Below are 19,787 nucleotides of genomic sequence, written 5' to 3' on the forward strand. Positions count from 1 at the left end.
GGATGTGACAATACTTTGCTTTGGGGTCCAAATGACTTCACTTAGCTACACAGTCATGTGGGATAATGGTCCTCCAGCCAGAGTCGTTATAAGAATTGAGTAAGAGGCACCTGTTCTCAAAGGAGTAGGATTCTGGTAAGCCTGCCCAAACTCTTCCTTAGAATATACCGATCGGATCCCCCAGCTTGTGTCCAGAGAGGAGCCACATGAACATGTCCAGTTTCCACCTGGGGCATGAGACCGTTACTCTGCAAATATAATGCAAGTGAATGATGTTCCTGGAACCCCAAAATCCTCACCTGCAGCTGATCCTGAGGTACATTTAATCCAGTTTCATAGAAGACTGCGAGGTAGTAGGATGCTTTATGGTATCCACAGCAGCTGGAATCCATCAGAAAGGGGACGACCGAGCTAATTTGGTGAAGACCATCAACACTGGAGAGTCTCTTTACAGCCTTCTCAAATAGCCTCCCACCGATTTCTAATACAGATTCATTTTGGTTCCTTAGCACTGTAAATAACCACAGTTCACAGGACACACAATTAATTACCATGGGATCGACGTGGCTTAAAGAGAAGAGGGAAAAGCCAATTAAACCACCTGAGTTATTAATATGGTTGGTTCTGCACTGCCTTGAAATATACTACCTTCCAGGGAGGTAAATTAAACCCTTCGAGGATGCCACGGTGTCATTCTGCAAATAGCTTTTTCTTTGGCACTAAATGACAGCCTAGTATCCTGGGAAAAAGGATGTGCCTTATATAGCTGAGAAAGTGCCTCCAGAGAGTAATTTACTGAGTGTAACTCACCGCCAAATCAGGACCACCGAAAGTTCCAAAGAGACGTTTTTCCCCCTAAGATTCTCGGAAGAAGAATGTGTTTTATCTCAGAAATAGTTTCTAGGTGCTGCTCTAAAAAGTTGAGCAAAGGAACCCTATTTTGAGATGCTTTCTTATCTTTTTCCTCCAGTTTTACTTGAGGGATTCTAAATACAATAAAAAGAATGAGTCAACTTTTATAGAGGGCTTACAAAATGAAAAATACTGCATTAGGTGCCTTATGCAAATTATGGCATGTAATTCGAAGTACTTTATGAGATAGGTACTATTATTAGTGTCCTCATTTTTCCAATGAATTGTCTGAAGCCTCGAGAAGTCAACTATCCTGTCCAAAGTTACAAAAGCTGACAAGTGGCTGAGCCCAGTTTTGAATTCAGTTCTGCGGGTCACGAAAGCCATTTGACTTACAATTCCGCACCTACCTGCTCATTAATAGGCAACCAGATGTCTTTCCTTTTTTAAATTTTTTTTTTATTTTTGAGGGACAGAGAGAGACAGAGCGTGAACAGGGGAGGGGCAGAGAGAGGGAGACACAGAATCCAAAGCAGGCTCCGGGCTCAGCACAGAGCCCGATGCGGGGCTTGAACCCACAAACAGTAAGATCATGACCTGAGCCAAAGTCAGAAGTTTAACCAACCGAGCCACCCAGGAGCCCTGCAACCAGATGTCTTAAATAAGTACCTCACCACTATCAGAAGACCCATCTCTGTGCAACTGCTTTAAGCTGTCTGATACCTCTTTTTACCTAATCGTCCCATAAATCTGATCAACATTTAAGCCCAAACTAGCAAGTTATGTGTCTTTATAATGTAAATTTTATGGTCTTCCAAAGCCTGTCTACATTTTTCATCTCCGCTGTTCATTAATTCAGGCAACAAATGTTTATTTTCTATCCTGTGCGTCTATTAAATGTTATGTTACAAAAAAGGATTGCATAGATATTATTTGCATTCAAAGAGCTATGGTCATCTTATTAATTTTTTTTGAAAATATGGCCAAAGATGCTCACATTTTTTTTTTTTAATGTTTTATTTCTGAGAGCGAGAGAGACAGAGTGAGCAGGGGAGGGTCAGAGAGAGAGGGAGACACAGAATCTGAAGCAGGTTCCAGGCTGTGAGCTAGCTGCCAGCACAGAGCCCGATGCGGGGCTCGAACCCACGAACCATGAGATCATGACCTGAGCCGAAGTCGGACGCTTAACCGACTGAGCCACCCAGGCGCCCCAGATGTTCACGTTTTTAAATTTTATTTATTTATTTTGAGAGAGACAGAGACAGCTTGAGTGGGGGCAGAGGCAGAGGGAAAGAACAGAGAGGGAATCCCAAGCAGGTTCCGCACTGCCAGCCCAGAGCCAGACGCTGGGCTCAAACTCACAAAACAGTGAGATCATGACCTGAGCCAAAACCAAGAGTAGAACGCTTAACTGATTGAGCCATCCACGCGTCCCCATGGTCATCTTATTTAAGACTAAAATTTTATCTGCCTAAAAATTGTTATGGCCAATGCCTTTCTTTCGTTATCTTCATTCTATCCAAAATCAGAATGTTACCAACGGCTTTGAGGAGGCAACAAGAGATTCATTCTATGAGCACTCCGTTAAGGAATGAACAGAGGTGACTTTCCAATGTGGGACAACTGAAATGGCAGGTCTGAGATTGGATTTATTTAAAGGCAATTCCCTTGCAGAGCTCATGCTAAAAACAGAGGCCAGTGGGATCCAAGGAGGAAATTGTAAGAGCCCAGGCATTGGTTATGAGCTACTGCCAGTCCTTCTGGGCACACAGGCGAACTGGCTGGCCCCTGAGTGGAAGACACATGCCTCCACTTGCTGGGCTGTCGGGAAGGAGTCCATGGCTGCCTGGATCTAAGGCATCTCTTCTTCTGACTCCTGGAACTCCTTACCCCAGCCTTTTCCTGATCCCAACAGGCAACAGCTGGGTCTGCTTTTGCTCTCTCGGTCTGAAGCAATAGGTGCTAAAAGAAAAAATCACCTCACTGAACAAATGGAATTTGCTTCTCTTTCTGTATTTTTTTAATCCCTAAAGAAACAGCTGCTTGTTTCAAAAAAAGAAGAAGAAGAAGAAGAAGAAAACCAAACAAAGCAGATTTGTATAAAATAAAACCAGGAGTGCCCTCTCTCTCAATCCTTCTTTAATAGTGAAGATCAACATTGTTAAAAGCTTGGTGTGCATGCTTCCAGACTTTTCCCTTTCCACAGAAGATAATTCATATACACATCTCTCTGTATTGATACATATGCATTTTCTTTCCAAGAAGGTCCTAGAATTCTGACCCTCAACTTTTCCTGTTTAAATTAACCACGTATCCCCAATATTTGTCTGTGGCTGTCTGCGGCCCGTTCCTTCTAAAGCTTCCATAGTGTCTCATGCTATGGCAGTACTGTTTCCCCAACCAGGTCTCTATTTTTAGACTCTTGGGTTGGTTCCAGTGATTTTGCTGTAACCAACAACGTAGCAATGAACATCCTTGAACATTTCCCTCTCCTCATCTGTTAGGATATATCTGAATAATAACACCCTTTTCCACCAGGAGTCTGGGCATCTCATCTTGGATTTTCCCTCTGAGTAGCTGAGAGAAGTCCACCCTACCCAACCATTAGACAGGTAAGAACCTTCTCCATCTCCAATGGAGATGCAAAGCAAATCCTCCTCCTACGTATTCATAGATTTACTTTTATTTTTTTAATTTTTTTTAATGTTTTATTTATTTCTAGGAGAGAGAGAGAGAGACAGCGTGAGCAGGGGAGGGCCAGAGAGAGAGGGAGTCACAGACTGAAACAGGCTCCAGGCTCTGAGCTGGCAGTCAGCACAGAGCCCGACGCAGGGCTCGAACCCACAAACCGCGAGATCATGACCTAAGCGAAAGTCAGACGCTTAACCGACTGAGCCACCCAGGCGCCCCAGATTTACTTTTAAATATGGACTCATCTCTGATGCCCCCTGTGCCCATTCTGAGCAAAGCAATATGAACATTTTGTTAACGATTCACCCCCACCTCACCTGCTCTGACAAACACTTGACTAAGGGGATGGGTTTTGCCTGAGTGCCCGCAGACGTGGGCTTTGTGGGCTCAGAGGAGAGAGGAAACTCCAAACCAAATGAAGCTCCAAATGAAACACTTGCCCTCCTGACCTCTGGCACAGAACCCCAGAAATCATTAGCAAGAGGGCCCAGGTAGCCAGGATTGCTGGAGAACAAGGAGAAGAAGGGAATCCTTCACAAAGCTCAAAGCCTTCGCTCACACGCACACGCGCGCACACACACACACACACACACACACACACACACACACACAACCCCTGCGGACTGCAACAGAGGCAGATTGAAAAGGCTTCATTATTTCTTTTACATGTTAAAATTCCTAACTCCCTTCAAAATATTACCGATCAGTATTTTCTCTGCCAAAGAATCTAAACAATTTTCTGCACTGGTGAATATAATAAAAAATAAGAATAATTCGAAAGTAAAACTGCTCTTTTTTGCACATTCTTTAAAGTTCAAATTCCAACTGCCGCAGAAAATCAAAGCCATTGTACCGCTGGTGATATTGGAAGACTGGCAATTTTAAAATTAGTTTAATGAAACTGTTAATTTCATCCATCTGGTTTAGCATATGCATTTTTTTCTAGTCGATCTGTAACTAAAACACATGCCTTGTTTATGGAGATTAATGGGGTAATGAAGAAAACAAACAAACATTATAGAAGGAGCCATTTTCCTATTTTCTTTCTTCCTGTCCCCAAAGCTAAGGAAGCAAAAGGCCAGAGCCCCCACTAATTAACCCTCGCTATTTTCCAAAGAGCACAGCACTGTTTTGCTCTTTTTTCTTTTCCACAGCAATACCAGAAGGTAGCCATTTGCGGGCTCATCATTAACAGAGGCAAAGAGCAGAAAATGAGAAGGTGGACCCTGCTGGGGAACCGGAGTGGGCATCTGCCTGAGAATTCAGGGGAGACGCAGATTCATTCCTTGGGAGAGGGACGGGGGTATCACCAGGAAAGTCATTTTTAGTTTCAAGCTTCCAAAAGGTGGAATGCATCCAAAGTACAAGCTGGAAAGGGAAAAAAAAGCGAAAGGAGAAAATGTCATTTAACCAGAAAAGGAAGCTCTCACCAGGTTTACTACTTTAAAAAAAAAAGAAAAAACCCACAGCAGATTCCTTTTTTGCATTCGGATCCCGTGAGCCCCAGAGACGGAAGGCGGTGGCTTCTTTCTCAAAAGTAAACGGGTTCATGCTTTTCTGTATGTAAGTTTTCTGTGTTTGTGCACAGATTTCTCTCCCTTTCTCCACCCTCTCTCTGCCACTCAGGACGGTCACCAGGGATGCTCTGGGCAGCAAAAGTATCCCCCTCCCTGTGTTCTTCTTTGTGCTTCTGTGTATTTTTGTAAAAAAAGAAAAGAAAACTAGAGTGTATGCGTTCGTAAATAACAAAAATAAAGATGATGGTTTTTCAATGAACATCACTGAAAATAGCTCTTAAAGGACACGGTATCTCGGAGTCAATAAAGAACATTACTGTGTTTCTAGCCTCTCCATGCTCTGCATTTTCGTGTTTCCAAATAAGCATTGCAATTGTTGGCAAAAATAAGAACAGTTAAAGGCAAACTAGGGTGATGCCAGGGGGGCCAGCAACCCCTCAGCAGATTGTGTGGAGGCTCCCTCCCCCCACACTCAGCGGCTCCTAAGCCTGGGGCAAGTCAGGCTGGCCCCGAACAAAGAAGAGCGTCAAGAGGCAGATGGTGTCAGCCCAGGGGGACCAGCCCACTGCAGTCCTCCGGGACTGTTGGCGGGCAGACCTCGGACTTCCTGTAGCCAGAGTCGCCTACTCCTACTCCCATGGCTCAGAGGGGCCCAAGTGCAGAATGAAGGGAGAGGGAAGTGCAGAGGGAAGGGAGTGGTCAGTTCTGGCCCCAGGGCAGAAGTCCACAGAGGCGCGCTGGCCCCGCTCACCTGTCCCATGCACCTGTCCCTCCCTGCCTTTGTGGCCCATGTGCACCAGAGCAGCTCTCCTCACCCTTTCCTACCCAAACCAGCCCCTCCTTCACTGCCTCTTACCAGCTCCCCCTCGCCCCGCCCCATCCCCACCACCTCTCTTCCCCGGATGCCTAGCCCCCACCCCCATTCAAAGGATTTTTGAATTCCAAGCGGTCTGTTTTGACAAGGAAGTTGCAACAGGAGAGTAAAAGAAATAGCCAGCACACCTCTTAAATAATGAAAAAGCTTGCATACTAGAACACTACCATCCTAGCATTAGAAAAAGCCCAAATGCTAATAGGGCAATTTCTATGCTCTGACAGGAGCCATTTTCCTAGAGAATTGGAGGTTCCCCAGGAAACAACACTGACGGTGACCAATCAGAAGGGTCCCCCTGAAGCCGTGAACAGGGGGTCCGGTGCTGGATGCCACCCAGAGCCCGGACTGTCGTGGACTTTGGGACAGAGCAGCACAGGAGAATTCCCGTGCCAAGCAAGGAAATCAAGATGCGGAGCAGTGGGTCTGGAAAGCCGGGAGGCAGGAAGGGTATCCGCCTCTTCTACACACACTGCAGCTGAGAGCCTGAGGGGCGCTGCCATCTTTAATTCAAAGGCATGCCTACTCTGGGAGACTCGGCCTGTGATACTTCAGAGTGGGAACGACCGCCAGTGGGGACAGCTGCATTTTATACCAGGTTAGCACATCAGCTGTCAACATTTAAGAAGCCTCCCTCCTCCCAAACCCCTGGCACTTGGCAGAGTTCTGTGTGCCTTTTCTTTACGGTCGCCCCAGGGCCCAGCACAGTGCTGGAGGGATGCGATCCCTGGGTGCCAAATGGGGTCTGCACGAACCTTGGGGCTGTTTCACATCTGTATACTTCCGCAAGCAGATAACTGACATATGAAAGCAAGAACCATGAGGGCTACATTTTGGGTAGAATTCTTTTACAAGGGTACGCATATGAAGGATCCTGGTCTACTTCTGTTGACGGAAGGGGTTGGAAAACAGTTTGCTGGCAGACCAGGGAAACAGAGCTGTGTTTGCAGAGGTGTCTCAGAGCCAGGACAGCAGCTCCTGAGAGGGAACGGGCTGACGAAGTATGCAGGGAGTGAGAAAAATGTAGAAAAGGAGGCAAATGAGCCCACAGACCTCTATCTATCAGTCTGGATTGGTGTCATGGGTTGGCTCGTGCAGACCTTGAACCTGTGTCTACTGGTTGTCAAATTCCTCGTTCCTTCAGTGATTCACTGACCCAACAAAGACATTTTTAGTACTTAAAATGGTATCATTTATTCATTCGGAGAGCATTCAGTTACTCAGCAAATACTTAACTGGGGGACTTTAAAGAAAACCTAGACCCCATTCCTGTCTTTGAAGACATACACTGTGGAGTCCCACAGGCAAATCAATAATAATAATGCAACAGGACAGGTACTATGAAGAGGCTACCCACAAAATGGCAAGGGGAGCATAAGAGAAAAAGCCATCTGCTGAGGGCACAGAACAGGCAATGTGAGGGGGCAGAGTTAGAGTTGGGACTTGAAGACTATTTGTAGGCCAGCTGAGGAGCATGGGTGGATGAAATATGCTCTTGGAGGGGAACGGTACAGAAATGTGCTGTGAAGGGTCATAGAGAAGAAGAAGGATCGATAACATATGGCGAGTACCATTATAGGCTCTGTGGAGACCTGGAGGTGTAAGTGGGGTACTTTGCTTTTTTTTTTTTAATGTTTATTTATTTTTGAGAGAGAGAGAGCACAAGCAGAGGAGGGGCAGAAAGAGAGGGAGACACAGACTCTGGGCAGGCTCCAGGCTCTGAGTTGTCAGCACAGAGCCTGATGTGGGGCTCCAACCCATGAACCATGAGATCATGACCTGAGCCTAAGTTGGATGCTTAACTGACTGAGCCACCCAGGCGCCCCTAAGTGGGGTACTCCTACTTCTTGAGCTACCCTCAGCAAGCTCGCAGTTGTGTGAGTGAAAGAGACACAAACAGGATCAAATAGCTGTAACTCAAGGCAGAGTGAGATGCACTCTATTCAGGCGACCCTATCCCTCATCCGAATGGTGCCTCTCTGTCCCGGGAGCTCTTTCATAGCATTATGTCACTTAATGAGAGCATTGTTCTCAACTGCTCTTCAACCAAATGTTCCCCTGTACATAAATTACAAACATAAATCACATCGCACACCCATGAGTCTGGCCACTTATCAAGAAAATGGAAAATAAACACGGGCTGGCATGGATATGGAGAAATCGGAACACTTGTGCACTGTCGGTGGGAATGTAAAATGGTATAGCTGCACTGAAAAACTGTATGAAGATTCATCAAAAAATGAAACATGGAATTACCATAGGATCCAGTAATCCCACCTCTGAATCTATACCCAAAAGAACTAAAAGCTGAATTTGGAAAAGGTATTTGCACATCCACGTTCACAGCAGCGTTATTCACAATAGCCAACAGGGGGAAGCAATCCCAGTGTCCTCTGACAGATAAATGGACGAGCAAAATGTCATCTATACATATGATGGAGTTTTATCCGGTCTTCAAAAGGAAGGAGATTCTGACACATGCCACGACATGGATAAATCTTGAGGACAGTGTGCCAAGTCAAATAAGCCAGTCATAAGTAGACCAATACTATAACATTCCACCTAGCTGAGGTATCTAGGATAGGCAAGTTCATAGAGACAGAAAGTAGAATAGTGGTCATCAGGAGCTGTGGGGAGGGGAAACAGGGAGTTGTTCAATGGGTGCAGTTTCAGTTTTACAAGATGAGAAACTTCTAGAGTTCTGTGCAACAACGTGGCTATACTCAACACGAATGAATAGTGTACATTAAAGATGGCTATGATGGAGAATTTTATTTTACACGTATATTACCATAAAAAAATGCTTTGGGACACTTGGGTGGCTCAGTCGGTTAAACGTCTGACTTTGGCTCAGGTCATGGTCTCACAGTTCATAGGTTTGAGCCCCGCATTGGGCTCTGTGCTGACAGCTGGGAGCCTGGAGCCTGCTTCAGATTCGGTGTCTCCCTCTCTCTCTGACCCTCCCCCGCTCCCACTCTATCTCTCTGTCTCAGAAATAAACATTTAAAACAATTTTTTTAAAGTTTTCATTACAGTCCTTAAAGAGTGAGGGTATAAATATTTGGTGATTGTCTTTTGTTAAGAAAATACCGCTCAGAACATCTGAAAGGTGGTGACCACTCCTGACATCACCGGCCCGGAGACAGGAAACACTGTGATATGCTCCCTCCTAGCTGTGGATGAGGCCAATGCTCCCGGCTGCCCACCCCCTGCAATGTTCTCCTCGCTCCTTTGAAGTGTGTTGTTGGCTTAGAGAGAGAGCAGATGAAGCGCCTGAAATCACACAGTGTGGGGGAAAATACACTCTTCAGTCTGAAACGTGCATGGGAAGCGGCCTGGAAGTGGACTCAGCCGTGGATGTGAGGAGACGCTGCCGAGGAAAAAGAAATGAGTCTGTCGCAAAGAACCAGAAATCACAGGCCACTGTCTTACGCGGTCTTATTTTTTTCTTCAAAATGCCAGGAGAAAAATAATTTCACAAATTAACTCCCTTTGTAGGAACGATGGGAGCCGATACCTGTCTTTCTATTATCTAAATAACTCTTGTTCTTTTTTTTTTAATTTTTTTAAAAATGTTTTTATTTCTTTCTGAGAGAGAGAGAGAGAGAGAGAGAGACAGTGTGAGCAGGGGAGGGTCAGAGAAAGAGGGAGACACAGAATCTGAAACAAGCTCCAGGCTCCCAGCTGTCAGCACAGAGCCTGACACGGGGCTCGAACCCACAAACCGCGAGATCATGACTGAGCCGAGGTCGGATGCTTAACCGACCGAGCCACCCAGGCGCCCCTAAATAACTCTTATTCAAAACACAGCACTATTTTTGTTCTGTTCTGGCTCACAGGGGGCACTTAGCCAACATCTACTGAATGAATGAATGAATGAAGGCCGTGCCGTGAGCAACCTAAGTTTCCCACACTGTTAAATTCCTGGTCTCTCTTACCACCCATTCAGTTCCTGCAGCAAGAATTCCACACACCAAAGACATCTGATACTTGACTCCATTCTCGGACTTTATCTCAGATACGAAAAATGTACTATGGTGAGGATGTTCTAATACAGTCCACTCGCCCCCAGGACGGGACAGCTCAGGGAAGCAGCAGAAAACCTAACATAGACATAGTCCCTACTGCTCGGAGTCATCCGCAGCACACCTGAGCCAGCTGGACACTTAACAGCAAGCAAGGACGCCTTTGGGAGGAAGGGCAAGGGAGGAACCAGGAATGGACCAGCTGTACTGCTCTACAACCGTGCCTTTTATAGGAGAGCAGAGTGAAGACATATTAAGAATGTAAAGTTGTTTTTTTAACCTCGATTTACAAAACCAAATTTTCCGCATTTCGCTCAGCCTTGCCAGAACCCGGGCACTGTGGGCGATGGCAGTCTCTCTCCAGGGCCAGCAGGAGGACACTGTGAAGGCCCCGAGCAAGGACACTGTGCCAGGCAGAGAGATGCATTTTAATGGGGAGTGTGTGCAGAAGTGTGTGCGGAAGAAGTGTACCTCTGCAGAAGGCGCCCCAGTCCTCATGGACAGGACGGTGTAACCTAGAAAAACAGGGGCTGAAGGCAGAACGGGGGCTTGAGGTTCATTCTGGAGATCCGCCTGCCCTTCCCCCCACCTCCCTCCCTGCCTGCTGGTGCCAGGAAACGGCAGGAAGGGAAGGAACGAGGTGGCTGTGTGCCGGATGGAGACAGAGGCCATGCACGGTGGCAGGCACGGCCCCTCGGAGACTCTCCTCGGTGCTGTTCCAAGCAGACTTGGCAACAGAAGGACTCAACTGGCTGGTTTGGCACCAGCAGTGGGCTCTGAAGTGGCAAATCCAGCTTTGGGGGTCCCTATCCCACCAGGATAGGGGCCCCGGAGGCCTAACAGGGTGTCAGCAGAACACACAGATGTACCGCAATGTGACAGTCCCCACGCCACAGCCAGCCCAGGACATCCTGAGGTTCAGGAGCTCATGATTATTTTTTATGTTTTCTTATTTATTTTGAGAGAGAGAGAGAGAGCCAGGGAGGGGCAGAGAGAAAAGTAGAGAGAATCCCAAGCAGGCTCCAGGCTATCAGTGCAGAGCCCGACATGGGGCTCAAACCCACGACCCATGAGACCACAACCTGAGCAGAAACCAAGAGTCAGACGCTTACCCGACTGAGCCACCCGGGAGCCCCATGATTTGGGTTTTTAATTAGATTTTTTTTTCCCAGGCCTCCACAGAGAAAATAACAATTCTAAATTCTTATAAACAAAACTTCTGAGCTATAAAAATAACATGAAAACGTTCTTCTTGAGAGTATTTACTTTAAAAAGAACGTTTTGTGAAAATGATTCACTCCTGTTCTCAATCAGCAAAACTATATTTAAATTTGATCAGAAATCTCATAAAAGCGAATCTGATGTGGATGTGGCCTGGCCCATTGAGTCTAAACTATTCAACCTGCATGTCTCTCTCCTGTTTACCTGTCTTGGGCTGGTTACCTTCCAGCTGACCAGCCAAAACCTGGGGACTGTCTCTGCCGGGTGACAACAGCCATAACACGTATGCAGCCGGGGTTAGCAAGGTGGAGCATCTGGCCTCCTTGGGGACATCTGGCAAACCACGGAGACGTTCCTAGTTGTCACAGCTCAAGAGGAGGGTCATGGGAGGGGAGGGAGTACTACTAGTATCCAATGAGTTGAGGCCAGAAACGTAGTTAAACTTCATACGATACACAGGAGGGGCCCCTCCTTCCGTCCCCAACAAAGGATGATCCCGTCCAAAATGTCAGTAGAGCCAAGGTTGAGAAACACTGCTTACATGGAGCTTACCCTGTGCCGATTCTGTTCTATTTTATACACATCAGTTCATTTAACGTGACACTGGGACAGGGCTACTATTATCATCCCCATTTGCAGATGAGGAAACTGGGGCTCAGAGAAGTGAAGTAACTCGCCCAAGATCACACAGCTAGTAAGTGCTAAGCTAACGTTGGATGGAGGCCACCTGGCTGCGGAGGCTATGCTGTCCCATGATTGCACACGGCCTCCCGCTCCTTGTCCTCCTTGCTGGCACCCAAGCAGTCAACCCCTTTACAGCCTTTAGCTCTGTCCCCACCCCTCTGACCCATTCAGGCCTGCATCGCCTCCTCCTGGGCCATGGCCATGGACTTCCTGCTGTCCACGCCACACCCCTCTCTTCACTTCCCCCAACCTCCCGCTGCTGCCACAATAACCTCAAAACCCAATTCTGATCGTACCTCTGCCCACCGCTTAAAACCCTTCACCAGGCCCCTGTCACTTACAATGTGAAGCCCAAACTCTCAGGACGGTGCCTGGACCGCAGAATCCTCACTCTCCAGGGCTTCTCCTGCCTCCCAAAACCCTTGCATATCACTTAAAATGCTGTGCTGGGGGCACCTGGGTGCTCAGTTGGTTAAGTGTCCGACCTCGGCTCAGGTCCAATCTCACTGTTTGTGAGTTCGAGCCCCACGGCGGGCTCTGTGCTGACAGCTCAGAGCCTGGAGCTGCTTCAGATTCTGTCTCCCTCTCTCTCTGCCCCTTCCCACTCACACTTTGTGTGTTTCTCTCTCAAAACTGAATAAACATTAAAAAATTTTTAAAATATAAAAATAGGGGTGCCTGGGTGGCTCCTTTGGTTAAGCGTCCGACTTCGGCTCAGGTCATGATTTCACGGTTCGTGGGTTGGAGCCCCGTATCAGGCTCTGTGCTGACAGCTAGCTCAGAGCCTGGAGCCTGCTTCAGATTCTGTGTGTCTCTCTCTCTCTCTGACCCTCCCCTGTTCACACTGTCTCTCTCTCTCTCTCTCTCTCTTCCTCTCCCTCTCTCTCTTAGAAATAAATAAAACATTTAAAAATTTTTTTTAAAAGAAAGAAGAGAAAAAATATACAAAAATAAAAATAAAATGCTGTGCTGTTCCCATGCTCTACCTCAACTCTGCCTCCCACCCCCACCCCCACCTTGCTTACCTAGCAAATACCTACCGACCCTTCAAGCATCGATCCCAATGTCACCTCTTCCAGGAAGCCTTCCCCGACAACTCCCTTTTTTTTTTTTTATAACTCTATCACTTCCACCCACCACTTTTATTAAAAATGCATTGCCATTTTTCTTTGTCATCAGGTCTGTCCCTTAAGGGCAGGGACCTCAAGTTACTTTACTTATCATCTCTAAAGTCTAGCCAAGTAACTGAACAGGCTCTCAACAAGTATCGAATGAACCTTAAGAGGAAATATCTTGTATGGTTTGAATTCTCTCAGCCCAGAAGAGATTCCCTTTGCATGATCTATAGTAGGGAATCCATTCAACTCAAAATTGACACTCTTAGGAGGTCCTTACATGAACTAGAAGTTAGTTTCTGCACTACTTTGACTCAAGGTCCTGGTTGTATGCCCAGGAATACCACGAGATGCCTCTAATCAGTAAGTACCCCTTCCCCTGGCTGAACACTCTGGCTTCTCTCCCTTCCTAACAGACATAGTTTCGAGATCTCTTGTGGCCTTATATTGTGTATTAATTGCTAAGCACACACACATGGTGACGGGCCCTCACCAGAATCAGCCACTTCTAACTCTGGAAGTACAGATTCCGGAGATGCTGCTTAAAGTATGCTTTCAAATCAGGGATCGCAAGTTCAAGTGCCCTAAGGACCCAGGCAGGTAAGATGCATGAAAGAAGCAGGCAGAAGGTGCTAGAATAAGAGAAGCAGGGTTGGGGGGTACTGTGGATAGACAGAGCTCACCTGTGCCAACTTCCAGAATTGCTGTGACGTAGGAATCAAGGGAACAATTCTCCCTGTTGGCAGATCTTTGGATTTTTCAAGAAAAGCTAAAAAAATTGCATTTTTCAGATACTAGCAGCTAATTTTTAAAAAAACGGACACTAACGTATGTGCCAAACCAATCGTCTTTGGTAGCCAGCTCTGGCTACAGGCTGTCACCTGCAGCCTTCGCTTTAAAAAAATTGCTGGAGTGATTTCTAAACTTGTTTCTGTGTTTCGTGTTTGAGACGTGCACAGACACCCCGAAGGCTGTGGACACGCAAGGGCAGAATTTAAATCTGAAGTTAACCTAGAACACTAGGGTCACAAATAACTTTGAGGGACAGACCACCAAAGAGGGTGGGTCGAACAGCGGCCGGGACAGAGCCTTCCTAACCAGGGTCCAAGGCCAAGGCGCAGACACAGTCACCTGTCGACAAGCCCATCTCCAGCAAGGTCTGGAACAAGCTGGGGTGCCGATCTTTCAGCTCCTGATCCCAGGGGAAGGCTCTGCACGTGGGAGGTCTTCCGTACCTGAGCCTCAGGTCCAGATAGGAGTTCCGGAGGTCGCCTGGGGAAGGGAAGCACAGGAAAGCACTCCCCTTAGGACAGGAAAGGTCTCATGCTTCTCAATCCCTCCTCCCTAAGAGTAACTAGAACTAAGCGGTCAGACTTCATGTTACTGGATGTTGGTGTGGGTGCATGAGGGATTTACAACGGGCCCCGATGCCTTTGCCTCGAGGTCACACATTCAAAGCCACATCCAAGGGAAATGTGCCAAAGTTGCTGATGGCTGTTGAATAATTCTACAGAATGAGCAGCTGGCCTCGGACTGCTCCCCAGGAGGCCAATATCTAGGCCATTTTGTTGGCAGCGTGAGTTGAGGAGCAAAACACAGGGACCCCCAGGGAGGCAAGGCCGTGGATGTTAGGAAAACCTTCCAAGGCCACCAGGATCAGCAGGCAAGGATGGCCTTCCAGCTCAGAGCACCGCTCCTGAAATTACATCAGTTATCAAAATCAGTTTCTTTCCTGTTTGGGATATTACTATTCCTATATATCTTCTCCCTATTCTGACAGCATCATATTTTCTGGATGAGTCAGCTGTACGAGCAGCAGCTGGGGACCAGTAGTGCCTATTCTTAAATTAAATTGCAGAAGGGCCAACTTTCCACACTTACCTATCGCCATCTCTGCTCACTCCCTGAGGCCACTGAATGCGCACCTTATCCTCTGTTCCAGAGGCACCCGTCCCTCCCCGGCCTGGAACGGAAGTGCGGCCCTGGAGATGCTAAGATATGTGGGCAGGACTGTGATACTCAATTCGCTTTTGCTGATGGCAGAGGCCCCATAGGAATTTCTCTTCCCAAAGGAACATATGTGACTAACTCTAGTGCCACCATATCAGGCAAGAAGATCTAAGCACAGAGACACTTAGAAGCGCTAGGTCCAAGCCAGAGAATTGGCAGACAAGCCGGGAACTGAGTTTTGTAATCAGTGGACACCTTGTCTGAGTGAAGGACGTCCATGCGGATATGAGCAGACGTGATAGCAGTCTATTTGAAATGCATTCCTTCTGTTGGCTATTACCGGGGTCTTCCAGAATGAATCAATTTCAAGGATGAGAAAAATAAAACCAAGCCTCAAACAACAAAGTCGTTGCTCAACATTTCTGAAAGCTAATATTCAGATATTAATGGTCCAAGACAAAAGTGCACCGATGGGGAAACATTTCTAATGATTAATTTATTTTCCAATTCGTTTTTATTTTCTTAGACTGGCCTAAGATCCCATTATGGATGGGAAGGACGCAACACGAGGCTCAAAACGCTTTCATTTGTACTCTTAAACTAAATCGCATATGGTGGAAGCTAAGAGGCAGGTGTGAATTCCCGTTGGCTATCGGTCTGCTTGGAATCCACGTGGAATGTACACTGTCATATGCATCCATCCGTGGAGGGCTCGAGGTCATATGTGCCCCCAATGCTCAACTCACGTATGTTCTACATTAACTGTGTTAGAAAGAATCCAACGTGTTGACACAAATGCACAGCTCAAAATTGCCCTACTGAAGCTCAGTACTTACATGCTTCTGGTCTCCTGCCCCCCTGATGTACCGTGGATGTGTACACAGACACGATTTCTTGAACCTCAGCACACCTTTCGTAATATAACTTGATCCGTTCAGCAAGCTGCTTCTCAACAAGGGGATTTAAAATCTACAGGAAGGTAAGAGAATCTAATGAACAACAAACTGTCATCAAACGCCCATCGATACCTACGAGGCCATGTTCGGGTGGATTTCCTGCCCCCACTGGTATCACCAGATGGCTTGCTTGCACCCAGATCATCCGCTCTGCATCAGCAAGGCGGGGGGTATAATTCAAGGACACAACAGCTCAGGCTGGTCCCCTCTGGCTGCTTTCCGTGGTATCTTCTCCTCCACAGAGCTTCGTAAATTTCAGGATTTCCCAGCCTCCACCCTCTACTTCCCCCTCGCCACACGCTGTCCTTAGACAATTAAGTTCATGGCTCCTTCAGTTCCCAAAGGACGCCATGTCTCCCTGTGCTGTGCTCTGCCTGGGAACCCTCCCCCCACTTTCTTCTGCTTGGCAGGCTCCTACTCAACCCCCAAGAGCCAGATCCAAGGTCATTGCTTCAGGGCAGCTTCCTTAACAGTCCACCCTCAAGTATGCAAGGAGGCAGATATTCCCCCCTCAGCTCCCTGATAACACTGTACTGGCAAGTGAGCTAAAGCACATACCGCATTCTTGACTTAACTTGACTTTGAGCCCCAGACAGGGAGCTTCTCAAAAACAGAGGCCTTATCTCGACTTACTGGTTTCCAAAATGCAGATGGTGACCCATTAGAGGGCCATGCAATTATTTCAGCAGGTTGTAATCAGCAGTGATTTATTTTTATATAAAGCGGAACACAAAATATCAGAGTGCACTTTACATTGGAAAGGTACGTATTCTTAGTAAAATCTTTGTTTTGGTTTTGCGTTTTATACCTATATGTGTGTATGTGTGTGTGTGCTTGTGTACGTTCATGATATTAAGTAGATTTCTTGGGTGAACCGCCTTCACAAAAAAGAGTTTGAGAGCTACCATTTTAACCATCTCGGACGTCTCAGTACAAGCACAGGGCTGGCATATAGCAGGTGCTCTAGAAGTATTTGCTGCAAAATGAGTAAACTAATTTTCTTTGTTTTCCTCTTCATAGAGGTCTCTCCACAGGGGCTCTGAGATGTACCCATGGGTAGTAGGGCATCACATTTTTCTTCCTTTACTCTGTCTAATGACTCCTACTTTTCCCAGAACAAGTCCCGCAGGGTCATGGGAGTGCATTAATGTTTCTTGTTCGGGTATCCTGTAATCTCCTTACCAAGGCGGACAGCAGCCGCCACCGTGAAGACGGAAAGTCCCCATCTCCCTGTACCAAGCCCCGAGGGAGCTGCCTGGAGAGCTGGACTAGCCCATCTGTGGGTGGGTTTGGGATGTGAGGGTCATGGCACAGTAGATTCAGCCCTCCACAGTCTATACAACTACAGCCAACCTCCCCAGTGGGAGCCCAAGGCCTGCGTTTCTGAAGAGAACAGCGAACAGAACCAAGATTTTAATTTGCTGGAGTGTCTCCTCCTCTGATAGTTTAAATAACAGCACATAAAAGAAGCTTTACCAAATAACTAAGATTCTCTCCTTTCATTAGCTTAATCACTGGATAGGCAACAGCCTGATAAAAATCTACTCTATAATTAAGCTAGTAGTTATTAAAACAGAGGAAGTAAATGGTTTCCATTTTATGAGTACTAAATGAACCAAACCTTAACAGAAATCTATTATTGAGTTTGCTGGGGGAAAAGGCTTCATATTAATTATGGTTGATGACAGAGCCGATGAGAGGTCCGGCTTGGGTAAATCTTTTATTTACACTGGGTTCCACGTCCCTGAGCCACACACCCATCATTCATGAACACCCAGAAACTTCTCGATGCCCCGGGGCTCACCTGTGCAGGGTGCAGAGTGTGGAGACGATAGTACTTCAGGGGTCCAAAAAACCCTTCAATACCAGCCACATACCTGCTCCCTCCAATAATGAAGTACCCAGCAGTGTCATTATAATAGAAATCCTCCCTAAAGCTAGAGAAAAACAAAGAATTAAGGGAAATCTCGGTTTGAATCAGAAATTTTAAAAAGAGACTCTTTCACTGACCCTCCTTGACTTAAACCCCCAAATTCCCTCACGACCTTTACCCTGTGTTCTAGCAGATAAGACCATGGTGGGGTCAGGCACACTTGCGCTAGGATCCCAACTCTGCTGCTTACCAGCTGTGTGACCTTGGACCCGTCCCTTACTTTCTCTGAGATGGAGTTTTCTCATTACGAAATTAGCTCTTCAATAATTAGATTTTTAGGAGGATTAAGTGGAGTGTAAAGCATTCGTCTAGCCGAGGGCCTGGCCCCCATAAATACTTCATACCTGCCAGTTTTTGATATCGGTAAAATTGTTTAGAATTGGGATTCTTTGGAATCGCTAATCTTAATTGGAAATATGTTGCTCTAATGTGAAAAAAGCCCTAATTGTTGAATAGGTAGAACATGGCTGTGAAGGAAAATTAACAACATAGGTAAGAACAGAGGTAAAATTCAGAGTGAGGAGGAAGAGGCCACAGCAAGGTCAAGGGGCGTGGCCACACACCAGAGGTCGTCAGCACAGGGAATGTGCTGCAAGTCTACCTTGTTCTAAAAGACTTAAAAGAGCAGGAAGGGAAATGGAGGGAATAAATGGGCCAGCATGAATCAAGTGCACAAAGTTGTTCCTTGCAGTGTTGTTTATATTCACCAAAGACTAGAAAACCCAGGTGTCTGTTGATGAAGACTGCCCCCCACACCCAACCAATGGACCCTAAATGTGAGCCTTTTTTTCATATATAGCTTACAAAAGGGACAGAGGGCTCTGTGAACTGACCTGCAGAGAGCTCTCAACAAGGAAGTTAAAAAAGGGGGCCGCCTGGGAGGTTCAGTCGGTTAAGCGTCCGATTCTTGGTTTCTGCTCAGGCCATGATCTCCTGCTTGGGATTCTCTATCTCCTTCTTGCTCTCTGCCCCTCCCCCACTTATGCTGTCTCGGTCTCTCTCAAAATAAATAAGCTTAAAATAAATAAAGGTAAAACGAAAATTCAGAACAAAAAGTACACTTTTTATCCACGAAAGAGGAGAATGGATTTTTTTTTTTGTATTTTCATTTAAAAACTCTGGAAATATATACTGCAAGAAACTAATAATAGTATTTCCCCAGGGCACGGAGAGGAGGGGTGAACTGGCTGAAAGCAGAGCTAGAAGACATCTAACTGTAAATCTTTTCATACAGCATACAGTTTTGATTTTATTTATTTATTTTTTATTTTTTTAATGTTGATTTTTGAGAGAGAGTGTGTGAGTGGGGGAGGGACAGAGAGAGGGGAACAGAGGATCTGAGGCGGGCTTCGTGCCGACAGGGGAGAGCCCAACGCCAGGCTCGAACCCACTAGCCATGAGATCGTGACCTGAGCTGAAGCTTAACCAACTGAGCCACCCAAACATCCTTAGTTTTGATTTTTAAAACATGTGCATTTATTACCAATTTAAAAACTAAAAACTAAAATAGGATTAGATGAACAAGATGCAACCAGAGCATATGTGGACAGCAGGTTGCTTAGGGAGGGGGTCAAGACAGGCATCAAGTGAGAAGCCAGGCAAAGCAGAAAGAGCCAGCGAAGGCGGAGGGCAGATGGAAGCAGACGGAAAGGAATCAAAATGCCAGGCAGGCCTCCAGAAGCCCAGCAAGCGTCAGGAGCGATGGGCCAGGGTGACGCCAACAGAGATGGAGCAAGGTACCAGCAATGGGAGCACAGAAGCCAAGCCACCTAGGGTTGTCCCAGAGAGGGGTGTGCTGATGGTCAGCAAGGAACCAGACCCCTCATGGGCTCACCTGGCTGGAGGGGAAGGCCAAAGGGGAAGGAATGAGACTCTCACCACGTCAACTGACAGCAGCAAAAGTGAACGCTTGGAAATTAGCTTTACGGAATGCAGCTAAACTGGCAAAGAAGGGCTTAGTCTCCTGGCATTT

General features: G+C 46.6%; 1 protein-coding gene across 2 annotated transcripts in view; it reads right to left on the bottom strand.

Annotated features, from left to right (window-relative positions):
• The window catches only part of SEL1L3 (SEL1L family member 3), a 104,871-nt gene that overhangs the window by 49,125 nt on the left and 35,959 nt on the right, over positions 1 to 19,787 (bottom strand). For both annotated transcript variants that reach the window (XM_039236671.1, XM_039236670.1), the window contains exons 7-10: positions 17,687 to 17,819; positions 15,763 to 15,895; positions 14,108 to 14,248; positions 300 to 511 (exon numbers count right to left, since the gene is read on the bottom strand). In XM_039236671.1, coding sequence (XP_039092602.1) covers positions 300 to 511; positions 14,108 to 14,248; positions 15,763 to 15,895; positions 17,687 to 17,819 — 619 coding nt within the window. The remainder of the gene's footprint in view (positions 1 to 299; positions 512 to 14,107; positions 14,249 to 15,762; positions 15,896 to 17,686; positions 17,820 to 19,787) is intronic.

This window comes from Hyaena hyaena, unplaced genomic scaffold (assembly GCF_003009895.1).
Source record: "Hyaena hyaena isolate Hyena2069 unplaced genomic scaffold, ASM300989v1 scaffold_114, whole genome shotgun sequence".
Taxonomy (NCBI): Eukaryota; Metazoa; Chordata; class Mammalia; order Carnivora; family Hyaenidae; genus Hyaena; species Hyaena hyaena.